The sequence below is a fragment of the Haemaphysalis longicornis genome, unplaced genomic scaffold (genome assembly GCF_048455015.1).
Source record: "Haemaphysalis longicornis isolate Haplotype H1 unplaced genomic scaffold, Haemaphysalis longicornis Haplotype H1 scaffold_12, whole genome shotgun sequence".
Lineage (NCBI taxonomy): Eukaryota > Metazoa > Arthropoda > Arachnida > Ixodida > Ixodidae > Haemaphysalis > Haemaphysalis longicornis.
The window spans coordinates 89,946,310-89,958,903 of NW_027526225.1; the positions used below are offsets into that span (position 1 = coordinate 89,946,310).

At 51.7% G+C, this 12,594-nt stretch overlaps 1 protein-coding gene across 1 annotated transcript; it reads left to right on the plus strand.

Annotated features, from left to right (window-relative positions):
• Positions 1-2,120: 2,120 nt before the first annotated feature.
• On the plus strand, positions 2,121-5,466 carry LOC144162979 (isocitrate dehydrogenase [NAD] subunit gamma, mitochondrial-like). The gene is made up of 2 exons (XM_077693737.1): positions 2,121-2,657; positions 4,742-5,466. Exons 1-2 carry the CDS (start codon positions 2,303-2,305, stop codon positions 5,428-5,430), a joined length of 1,044 nt encoding a protein of 347 aa, XP_077549863.1. The 5' UTR covers positions 2,121-2,302; the 3' UTR covers positions 5,431-5,466.
• Positions 5,467-12,594: the final 7,128 nt, after the last annotated feature.

Consider the following 12,594-nt stretch of genomic DNA (forward strand, 5'->3'; position numbering starts at 1 on the left):
AACAAAATAATCCTCCAGGTCTGAACAAACTTAGTGTTACTGTAGTTTTACCATATATACACGTGACTCGCTTTGCTCAAGAAGCCTCCAGACTGGTTAGAAGCTTGGTATAAAACCAGAACGCGCCTATACACAGGGTAGGTTATTTGGAACTCAACAAACATTTTTTTGCGGTCCATAGTGCCTGTCGGCATACCTTCATGCCATGACAACGTAAAGCTATGTGATGCAATAGTTTGGCGTGTTCGGTAAGGTTGCAAAGATTACTGGTAATCGTTATGCCTTTTGCCAAACCCTACAGCACCGAAGGCCTGGAATTTGTCTTGTTCTTGCATTTTTCGCTGTTTTCGGTTAAACTCTGGTGGTTCCATTCGTTAAAAAGATTGCTGGATACAGAAGCTGGCGTCTAGCTCCGACTCTTCGCGCTCCGCACAGGACCGGATTCGCAGGAAGGGGGTGATGCCAGCAATGTCGTTTCTTCCGGAGCGGTATCAAAAACTATACTTTAAATCATGCGTTGAGCTAGTGTATACGATTTAAGTATTTTATTGTGATAAAATGTGGCGCATACGCAATATCTGGTGCGAACAAGCATCAAAAGTCAACCACGCGCAAAGAAACAGTAGGGAGGGCGAGCCCGAGTGAAGCAGACGACAAATGCGAGAATCCCTAAGCCGACGTCACGGAAGCACGCTTCGCAGCGCCGCCCGTGGTCGCGCTCACCGCCAATACCTCAAAACGTTGCCGTCTTTAATTTTAGCCTATTAAGTGTGAACTGGGAATATATGATGGAAGAGCGTAATTAAAGTGAGAGCAAACAAGAAAACACAACGGCCACTCAGTTCGCCCGACCACTTCGTTTTACGGTCACTACTTTCGGAATCACAAAACAGATGTTTCACGCTTCTGACGCTCGGTGCATTGTGTAACTGAGCCACACAATAAAACGGCAAGCTAGCGCTGCACCATGTATTCGTAACGGCGGCGCTAACCAGCGGTGTTTAATGAAAGTGCGCGCATAGTACGCAGGTATACGCATAAGCGCGGCGCACCGCAGCAGACGAGCCTGCGGTCCGTCGGACTCGCTGTCTTTTACACATGATCATCCCCGATAGCGTTACTTTTTTTTTTTTTTTTTGATCGGCTGTTGTTGAAAAGTTCTTGTCACCAAGTGTATTAGTTTAAACTAGAAGCTTTCACGCGAAATTTCACTTTATGCGACCATCGGTCGGTGAACCTGCGAGTAACAGAGCGCCGCCACCGTCCCAGCACTGTTGTCGACGCTGTAAACGTATTTAGCGTTGCAAAGCTTTTTCCCGTAATGCCAAGTTGATCGCCGGAAGAGATCGAACGCGTCGGAGATGGGCTGGAGACCATGTCGCAAAACAATCGAGAGTATCGAGCTCATTTTGCTTCTGTCAACACGGGATTTTATGGGGCCCCCGCAACTTTGTACTACACGGAAGTACTAACCGGAAGTCGGTTGCGCGGCGCGCTCTGGGCAGCGCAGGAGCCCTATAAACATCACGGGCCAAAAATGTTCTTTTTCAGGCCGCGCTGTCTCCTCAGTCGACGCTGTGCATCTACCGCCGCCCTCGTTGCACGGAACCCCCGTTTCAACAGCGGGCGGATTTAAGGGACAGCACTATGGTGTCTGTTTTAGCCAGGAACATTTGGTATACGTCAGCGCCAACAGCAGGGCCGCAAATCGAGCAGAAGCAATAAAATCTTGACTTGTTTTATTGTTTAAGCATCGTATGGCTAACCACTCAAGGCAACAAGCTAGCACTCTTACTTCCCATATCTTATAAATTTCTCACAGCGGCTGTTTCCGCACAACTCAAATTTTCTGCGGTAGCGGTAACTAGAAAGAAGGCATCGCACTCGCAGCGATTGCATCCGCTCCTGTCAAGCGGAAGGCGAGGGGGCGTCCGCACGGATTCCACCGCTCGCACCTGAGTCATGCGCGATACGCAGAAGTGCGTAAGGGCGAAGCAGACAACCGGCGGAGACAATACAAAAATAGAAAAAAAGTGGGGCAGTGGGAGAGTGAACGGCCTGCTCCCTTATCACAAATGCCGCGACGCGGCGGTAGCTGGCCAAGGCTGCCTCTCGCTAGCACGCCGCGTCGTGAAACACGCAGCTGCGTTGGCAACGCGCCGTACTCGCCGCGTAGTTATCCGCTCTTTTCCGCGCTTCTTCCATCATGGCCGGCTGCCGTCTGCTCCCGTCCGCGTGCGGTCGTCTGCTGCTGGCGTCGTCCAAGGCGGCGGAGGAGTCATAGCGGCGGGGCCTCAAGTCGATGTACGGCGGCCGCTACCTGGTCACGCTGCTGCCCGGCCACGGGATCGGGCCCGAGATGATGTCGCACGTGGAGGACGTCTTCCGCAAGGCCAAGGTTCCGGTCGACTTCGAGAAGGTCGAGGTCGACGACACGCCGGAGACGCTGGCCAACGCGCTGCTCTCCATACGGCGCAACGGCGTCGCCATCAAGGGAAACGTGGAGACGCAGAACCCGCTCACCGTGGAACCGCGCAACCTGGCTCTGCGCAACGGACTGCAGCTAGACGTGAACTTGGTGCACTGCCGAAACCACCCGGGAATTCGCACCCGGCACAAGGACGTTGACATCGTGGTCATCCGCCAGAACACGGAAGGTGCGTGCTGCCTGCCGTGGAGCCTGCCTTGCCGCGGCGAGCTCCGTTTTCGACGGTTGCTATGTTGCATGAACAGCTAGGGTTGGGGGTCAAGGGCCGTGGCCGGCGCCCGGAACCCCGATATTTTGAGTGGAGGGAGGGGAAAGGGAGAGGGGAGGGGGATGGATGTGGCGTCTTACTCAGCCTGTCATCAAATAACGCCAGTAATTCTATTTTGTCGCAAGCGATGCGCCGATCTTGTGTGGCTTGGACGTCCGCTTTCACTACGACGATCTGCCGCTTTGCACTACCTCTGTATACAGTTTTAAAAATTGGAAGGTTATGCAGAGTGTGCCTGTTGTACCCCCGAAGTGTTTTTATTTTTAATTTTCCTAGCTTTGTAATAGGTATATTATAAACTTTAAAGGTTTATAAACAATTTATAAGCCCCTATAACATTTTTTGCTTTCCTTTCTCATTGGTAGTTTCGCTCCTTTTTTTTTTTCAAAGCAAGTTATTGTCACAAAAGAAATACGTGGGCATTCCGAGGAACCTCGCTCGATGTGTCTTGGGGGTTAATTCTCTAAAGCGAGAGGCCGTCGTTTTGAAACGACGTGGTAGCGCCATACAAATGCATGTGTTATTATTAAGTTGGTGCGCCACTTTGAGAAATTGGGGAGCAAAAATGGCCCTGCAGAAAAGCACTGTGGCAAGGGCTATTCTGTACCCCCAGCACCTCACAGCGGCGCACCAACGCAAGGTACGTGCCTTTGCATCCCGTCGTTTCGAAACGGCGGCCAGGAGACTAAAAAAATCACGGTGGTAGCGTTAGGGCACAGAAAAGGTAACCATGGGCGCGATGTCCGCAAAATTCAGGCTGCAAACGCTGAAGAGAAGGACACGATAACGGTTTGCTGGACCTTTGCCTGGTCATTCTTGTAGGACCACTCACCGAGTCTTTAGACTTAGGACAGACGTATTTCCGTTTGCCACGTTTCCCCAACGTTTACGCCGAGGAGGCGGTCATATTTGTTCAGGAAATAAGCATGTTCCGCCCGACGAAAAACGCGGGAAACATTAATCAGTTCGAATCTTAAAGTGGCTAGCTGGGCAAGCTATTGGTACAGAGTTAAACGCAGCTAGAGGGGGGGGGGAATGAAGCAGCGCTCGTTCTGTGTTTTCGTCGTCTTGTATTTATTGCATGCACTTACACAGCGAGATCGAATCTTGCTCGCACCGAATGACGCTCCTCGTATACGATCTGCTATTGCAACTAAAGTTTAGAGATTATCTGTAGTTTCTTGTAGCGAACGCATATGATACTCCTTATCAGGTGTCACGTTTCGACCCACGCTATTTTCTGTGGCAAGTGTATGGTCCATCATTAATATTCAACTTCAAAAACCCGCCGCGGTGGCTCAGTGGCTAAGGTGAAGTTGTGGTGCTGAGCACGTGGACGCGGGTTCGATTCCCGGCCGCGGCGACCGCTTTCCTAATGGAGGCGAAAAGCAAAAACGGCCGTGTGTACGGGATTTCGGCGCACGTTAAAGATCCCCAGGTGGCCAAAACTAATTCGGAGACCTCCACTACGGCGCGCCTCATCGCCTGCGTTGTGTCGGCGCGCTAAACCCTGCAATCAATCAATATTCAACGTCAAGTGTCTCCTTTTTTTTTTTCACATTGTGGGTGGAAACTTGCGAACTTAACTATTTTTGCGAAGATTAGCTCCCCCCTTCCAACCCTGAAAGTAGGGCGGAGGAAGCAAAGTTAAAGGAAAAGCTACAACCCCGTGGATGGAGTCTGTATAGTACGCCTGCTGCGGCAGCGCCGAGATCTCCCTTTTTCCGGCATTTTCAGCGACTTGAACGTTTCGATTTTGGCGAGCAAAAATCGCTTTGACCCCAGCATTTTCTTTACTCCTTTTTTGAGTGTAAAACCAGGCAAAAGCACGGGTGCTCGTTTTTATAGAGCCCCGGTGCCATTTTCGAGTCTAGCTTCACATCGTACCACGCTTGAGGAGGTGTCGTTTCATATGTGCACTGGACGCGGCCATTCTCGCCGCCACGCGCTTTGATTAACAGTATACCCCGTCCCGCCGTCCGCAGGCGAGTACAGCCGGCTGGAGCACGAGAGCGCCCCGGGCGTCGTGGAAAGCCTGAAGATCATCACCCGGCAGAAGTCGACCGAGATCGCGCGGTACGCCTTCAGCTACGCGCGCTCGCACAAGCGCAAGAAGGTGACCGTGGTGCACAAGGCGAACATCATGAAGCTCTCGGACGGCCTCTTCCTGCAGACGTGCCGGGACGTGGCGCAGGAGTACCCGGACATCGTCCTCGACGACATGATCATCGACAACTGCTGCATGCAGCTTGTGCGCAGGCCGTCGCAGTTCGACGTCGTGGTCGTGCCCAACCTGTACGGCAACATTCTGGTGAACATGGCGTGCGGCCTGATCGGCGGCCCGGGCATCACCTCGGGGAGGAACTACGGCCGAGAGTACGCAGTCTTCGAGACGGCCACCCGCAACACGGGCAGCCACCTGGTCGGCAAGAACCTGGCCAACCCGGCCGCCACGCTGTTCGCCTCCGTGGACATGCTCAAGCACCTGGGCCTCCGCGACCACGCCTACCTGATCAAGGACGCCGTGGAGAAGACGCTCAACGAGGACCGGGTGCACACGCAGGACCTGGGAGGCATGGCCACCACCAGGGACTTTGTGGACAACGTGCTACGGGAGGTGGAGCGGCACACCACGGTGCCGCTCGACAACAGGCCGCACTTTGAGGAGTCCTAGCGCATTTTGCTAATAAATTTAGAAATATGCGACGAACGACGTCGATCGGGTCGCGTCCAGCCTTCGGCGTCGTGGACAGCTTTTGAAGCTGGATGCTTCTCAGCGTGGGCTTTGTGTGTGGTTGCCGGCAGGGCGTACCCAGAGGGGAGGTTTGGGGGTTCGAACCCCTCCCGAAATCTTTTCCAGGTAGCACGTAAGCAATACTACCCCATTACCAAAATTCATACCCCCCCCCCCCCCCGAAAAAAATTTCTGGGTACGGCCCTGGTTGCCGGTATACAGCAAACGTACCTGATGAAAATTGGCGGTGATGCCAAAACGCACCTCCTTCCCTTCTAGATGGGGGTCCATTAGACAGCTTACAATCCTTTTTTTTTTTTTGGGGGGGGGGGGGGGGGGCGATTTACGGGCATGTTCTGTTACCAGTTCTGCTGAGTTCGGCGGATGATAAAACTATTCGTGATAAATCCGGACCTTTATAATTAGCTTTTAAAGCAACGCGTTCTACCTCTACGAGCCAACAGTTCTTTCGTGGCGTGCAGGACAAGAAACTCCCACCGCGGATGGGGATTCGGAGGGCGCTTTTCACTCACGGAGCACAGTGTAGATGGCGCGGCGATAGGGCGCTATTACCCACCGTTACCCGTGTTCACATGGCGGGACCCTTCCGTCAGTTGTGTCGTCTGCTTTTGCGACGGTGTTGGGCCTGTTTTGGCGCATCTTCGCGTCTTACTTCGCACGGCTTGATTAACTTGTTAGACAGCACCTCCTGGGTAACCTGGACCCGACGGAATCAAGTGGTCGTACGGAAAAGATACGTTAAGGACAGGTTTGCAGGGCGGGGAAACAAAATGTAGAGACCACTTACAGACATCGGGCCGCTAGAGAAACGCCACCTTCTGCGCACTGGTTGTCACGAATGGGACTGCGTTTTCTAAATTGGTGGATACCAATTCGGTGGTGTTTTAATAGGTATTACAAAAGACGAATAGCGCAACTGGTTCTGATAAATAGCGATTATAAAAGTTCCGTCAGCTTTCGCGCAATTCTCAAACTTACGAAACTAACTAGTTTAAATCGGTATAAATGGGAATCATTAAGCTCACATGCCGAATTGTTTAGGTGTCTGCGCTTGTGTCGCGCGGTAGTGTAGCCCCGAGCTAGCACATCAGGATGGCTAGGAGTCCGCTGTCTCACCCTTCGAAACACGGTCCTCTCCGTTTTTCTTCCGACGCACGGCCGGGCTACAGCGGCGGCGTGCGCCGCTCGAGCCCGGTCGTGGCCGACGCTGCTGCGTTCGGGACGGCGCCCCCGCGAATCCCAGGTAACGGCTGGCAGAATCTCTGGTTTTATTCTTTCTAAAGCCAGGTGTGTGAATTTAAGAGACGTCGCATGTGGAATTGTCGTGGGGGTCGTTCACAGCTTTGCTTTCCAACCACCTTCACAGCGTGGATTGGAGCCAATTTTTGTTAAAGGGGCACTGACACAAAAATTTTGCATCTTGTTTTTTTTTTGTTGCGATAAGTAGCTAGTGACCTACTTATAACCTGTAGAAACCTCATTTGCTTCAGCGTGCGACGGTTGTTTAATTAGAGGCATTTTCAATGCGGCCAGTCGCAGTTTCGGTTTCAGCGAGTGCCGCGAAACGATGGATTTTGTGGATTTTGTGTGAACAAAGCTGACCACGTGACCGTCGGAGGGATATCACAGAGCAGAGCCGCCGTAGCACTATCGAATCCGCATCGACGGCAGTTTCTGCGAATGCCCCCACGTACTGATCTCGTGAGGCGCTTAATTAAAAAATCAAAACATCCCCCTCGCGAGGGGCACGATCAAATGCAGAGCATTTCCGCGGGGGGCGTGCCTGCAAGTCTTATGGATTACTTATTGGTTGTTGTTGTTGTAATTGTTGTCTTCCAGCGCAGACATTGTCGATGAAGTCGATGGTGAAACGTGAAACGTGCCGTGAACCCCCTGCCGCGGCTATTACGCAACGTGGAGAGGCTACGACGCAACGTGGCGCGGCTATGACGCAACACAATCCAACACAATCCACTTTAATCCAACCCAATCCAAATCCAAGCCAATCCAATCCAATCCAATGCCCTTCGCGAGAGAGTGTTATAGCGCCGTAATCGCGCCACAACATGAACGCGAACCGAACGCGGCGAGAGAGGGTGTTGCGAGCGGAGAGAAGGCGAGGAGGACGCGGGGGAGAGGGCGCACCTGTGGCCGACGGTTGAATGAGTCAAGGATATAAGGCGCGTGCGTAACCTTCCATTCTGTGTCGGCTCCGTGGAGCAGTCGGTAAAGTGCCGTGTACCTTGCGTTCCGCCCGCAGAGTCGTGGGATCGAAACCTGGCGCCGGAAGGTAATTATCTCTTTATATAGTGTAGGGTGCGGACTACGTAGTGATGCGGACTACGGACGCCAACGCGGGTGACATCGTGAGTTACTAAAATGCTCTGCATTTAAAAGCGACCGTGGATGTGACGCAGGCGCTGCGAGTGCAAATGCTACCGCGGCTAAAGAACGACGTGCGACGCTCGAGACGGTGGGTGGCAAGACGCGCGCTGGGAGCAGCCGGCCGGGCTAAGGTGGCTAGAATGAGACACCTTAGCCGGGCCGTCTGCCTACAGGTCCGCCTACAGATGTGTTCGGCTTAGCACTGCGGCGGATATTCGAGTGCCGCTCTCGTAAGCGGTGCAGATGACAATTTTTAATGCAACCCGCCATCGCATCATTAACTCCTTTCTCATGTAAGCCACCATGGTCGGGACTTGGGGACAATTTCGTGCAGCGGTAACAAGCTATCACTCGAGCTACCTGCGCCGGCCTGGGCCACTTCGCGGCCGTGGCCGCCGCCTGCACAGCGACCGTGCGGCTAGCTCAGTGGGCTTTTCGTGCCTCCGGCGCGTCTTCGCATCCAGTGGTAATAAACAGTAATAGAAACAGAGTGCCTGGAATCGCTGTAGAACTTTGGTCGCGGCCAGCTGCCCGATGAGCTGACGAAATCACGGCGCCTCCGCCACCGCCGCCAACGATCGGGTCGTTCGTTCTCGAGAGCAGAAGCTCCGCCCTCCGGCCCTCCGATTGGAGCGGCGAGCCGGGTGAGCCGGCAAAAAACGCTGGCAGTGCGGAAGCGGCAAACACAAACTCGTGACGTGTTTGGACGTTGTTTATTTACACAATATCCTCGGGATGTCGATTGCGCGTGGTCCTCTGCTGTCTGCTCGGTTGCGTTTCGCACACTTTAAAATTGATTTTAAATATGCTGTAGGCTGTATTCGCCGCTGATATTTTGCAGATGATGTATATGTGTTCCCACCAATCTATCTCCGAAGTTATCTCGCCTTCAAAATTTTGTGTCAGTGCCCCTTTAATGGCTTCGGGAAGCGTGGTCCAGTCCCGCAAAGCACTGGCAAAGTGCCAGGGGCAAGCTGTGGACGTGGTCAGGCTGGCCAGGCCGCCGCGACACGGAAAAACGCGCGTCCAAGTGGCAGGGAACCTGCAGGCAATGCATGGTGCGAGGGTGGAATTAAGTACTGTCTTGATCACAGTTAGGGTGAACACGGGAGCGCGTGTCATTCCGTGCCGGGAGCCACCTGTCGGCGCTCCGGGTAACTTCGCGCGCATGCGCAGTTCGTTTGCAACGAGGCTATGTGATGCGCGTGCAAAGTTACCCGGAACGCCGACAGGCGACAAGAAAAGTAGGGAAGAGAGTGGGCCGTAGGATGAAATTCACCGAAATCGAATCAGAAGAGGGGGGGTGGAGGGGGATAACCCATTAAGTTAGGGAAGGGAAGGGAAAACAAGTAGAATAACACAGGCAAGTCGGTTGGTGGCAACTGACGTCCCGATACAAAGAGAGGGCCTCTAATCACCATCATCAACACGCGCTCACGTGTCCACCCTAACTGTACGCGTCCCGCCATACGCGGAGTTACTTGTCAACTAAAGTGGCGGCTATTCTTTGTTATGGCTTTTTGTAGAGTCCGGCGTGCTCACGTACTATCGCATAATCATACGAAGAGACGATAAGGTAGTACCCACTAGACATATCATCCTGACACTTATTAGCTGGTCAGCTGGTTTTTGGCGAAATTCCTAACTGGGCGTTGCTCCGCACCCAGCTGGGAATTTGGCCATAAATTAACCAGCTGCCTTTTACACTCTAAACAGCATGTGCATCTGTGACAGTGAAAAAGTGAACGAGTTGGCAGTTCCAACATGAGAGTAGGAAACAACGAAATGACAAAACTAGCGCGCTTCTCTTAGCAGAGTGTTCGCTGCAGCTCTAGCGTACATTTAAAAATGCAACATGTCGCGTGTGCAGAGTATCTTCTTGCGCATATTTTTGGGCAGTGCGCCGTTCCTTTTCATGCACTGAATAGAGCCCTGGCTGGAACTCGAAGCAACACAGTTGGCACCAACGTTTAGATTAGGTCAGTTTGCAAACTGCGCCTCGAGAGGCGGTACCATTTTGTCGCCATTCCGACAGGTGGCGCTGGCGTTGCGTTGAGATCTAGTTTGAGGAGCGAGGCTCGCCCCGCCCATGTGTTTTCGCTGTGCTGTTGGCGCTCGCCTGCTCGTCACGTCTGTATTAACGTATTAGCTCTGTGCTGTTGGCAGGCGTGCAGACGCAGAAACTATCGCAACAAAAATCTGCACTTAAATAAACAGGAAGTAACTTAGGAAAGTACTGTCATCGTGCATACATATTTTAGTGGATCTCTGAAGTGTCGGTGCGGTTTGTTGACGTCCTGCGCGCCAGGCTGCCGTTCGGGGTATGCTTCGGAAGCGGCCAAGTCCGTGCAGCGGCATTTCTTCAAAGCGCCCAAGGGTCCTGACGGATTGAAGGCGTGGGAAATCGCGATTCCGCGGAAAAACTTCAAGGTTACGCCATAAACATACGTTTGTGACATTCATTGTGAGCCTTCAGACGTCGTCAACTGTTACGAACACGTCGTGAACCGTCAAACTGTAAGGATACCGTAAGGCAGGTGGACTCTGAGAGACCGCGCGGCGCCCCGTATTTTCCCTGACATACCTGAGCATCTTTCGCCACCAAAGACGTCAAAGTGATGCCGAAAACCATCCAAATGGATGACAGTTGTTCCCACCTATGTTGCGTCCTGCCAAAATGATGGGCTTTTGCGCGAGGAAACTGGCGTAAGTGGCGCGAGTGGTGTAGAAAGCTCCGATGTCAGCACGTACGTTGGGAACTGCATGAGTTGAGGTTCGCAGTTATGCAGGAATTCAGCAAATGTCCGACATTTCAATCGTAGAATGTGAAGGCTTCGTTTAGCCAGGTTATCTTCTACAAGCTCGAACATTCTGGGTGCAATTGTGCTGATTGAGAAGGGTGCAGTAGTCGGGCAAAACTTGTCGGATGAAGTTAATTCAAGAGGTTTACTTGTACCGCCGTGTAGCTACAGCGATAAAAATGGGAATATTCACCCTCAGCTGTCAAGGCAGGAGAATGTAGCAACATTTATTCGCTACATTGTTGCCTTAAAGATCAGCCCTTGGAACAAATGTTACCTGTTTCCAGACGTTTCATCCGCAACAACTGCCGTGAAAGGGCATGCAGTGTGTGTGGCACAACATATTCACGGTGCTGTCAGATCAGATCCCTACCCGGCGCGGTGGCTAAGGCGCCGTGCTGCTGGGCGCAAGGACTCGGGTTCGATTCCCGGCCACGGCGGCCGCTATTCTGATAGAGGCGGAAAGGGAAAACACCCGTGCGTTCGAGATTTCAGCGCATGTTAAAGATCCCCTACGTAGTCAAAATTAATCCGGAGCCTTCCACTATGGCACGCCTCATCACCTGTGAAGCGTCGGCGCGTTAAACCTCTTATAAATAAATTAATCTGACTAGTCAAGACTGAGAAGTGTTGCCTATCTGTAGATTGCAAAAAGAAACGAGCAGGAAAAATCAACGCAGAAGACAGCATAAGCGATGGCTCAGCGGAAAAACTACCAGGCTAAACGCTTTAAAAAATCGGCATAAGCAGGGCCACAAGAAGATAAGTGAAGGCTAACGCTTTAAAATATCGGCATATCAGGACTACAAGAAGATAAATGAAAGTGTCTGTGACCCTAACAGATAGTCCATCAGATTTACGAACCAACAAAAAAGAATAGCAGTACGACAAACATTCTCATCCGAGAAAAAACGTTTATTTCTTTTAAGAAACCACATTTATACCTGTCAGGGAAATAAAAAAAAAACATTGGTTTAATAATTGGTTCAGTTTTCATTGTTAACAGCGAAGCTGTTTAACAAATCATAATTTTTCGTGTCCGCAGTTAAAATACCAAGAATTTGCTGAGCGCGTGCACGTGAGCGCGCACGTCAGCACTTGGTTTCCAATCGGCTCACTTGATCAGTTTTGTTGGGGTTGTAAATATGTTCTTGTGAAAACGTACCTACTGCATTTGCTTCCACAGCATAAATAAAAATGTCGAGGCGCCTTTTCTTGATTCCAAGTAGATGGCTGACTATTGTAGGCTTTCCCGCAGTTTCAGAAGTGTAAGACGTGTTCGGGTGTGCTTTAAACATTATTGACCTATAAGGGATCCCGTACTGGGGAGAAATAAATGAAAAAATAAATAAATGGGACGGGAAGCAGCCGAAGACAAGCGGACTGTGCAGTGTTTGCCTTGTCTTTTTTTTTTTCTTAAGTACAGCTTGTTTCTCGTTATAATGTCGGTAAAATTGTAAACCCTCAGTCACTTAAGCGTTCGAGTAGAGCGAATTTTTATTTCGCATGTCAAAGAAGAACATTAACGGTGTGCGGTGGTCGTTCACCGGCGCCTTTCCAAGCAAGGAGTAGCAGACGACGCGCCGAGACCGATCTCAACTAGTGACGCTAATCTCAACGCTACCGCAGCGCCACCGCCTGGTCGGCGACAGCATAGAGTTTCTCATTAACTATTGAGAAACTCTATGGGCGACAGCACCGGCCCGCGCCGCGGTGCTTGGAAGGCCGCGCTCTTTGCCAACTGACCTAATCTAAAAACGTTGGTACCTAACCTAATCTAAAAACGTTGGTTGACACACAGAACAGGAAGGATGGGCTGTCACTGTTCCCTCTCCTAGTGAGAATAATGAAATTGTTCGCACACGTAGTAAAAATCAAGTTTGTGATTGTTCGCACT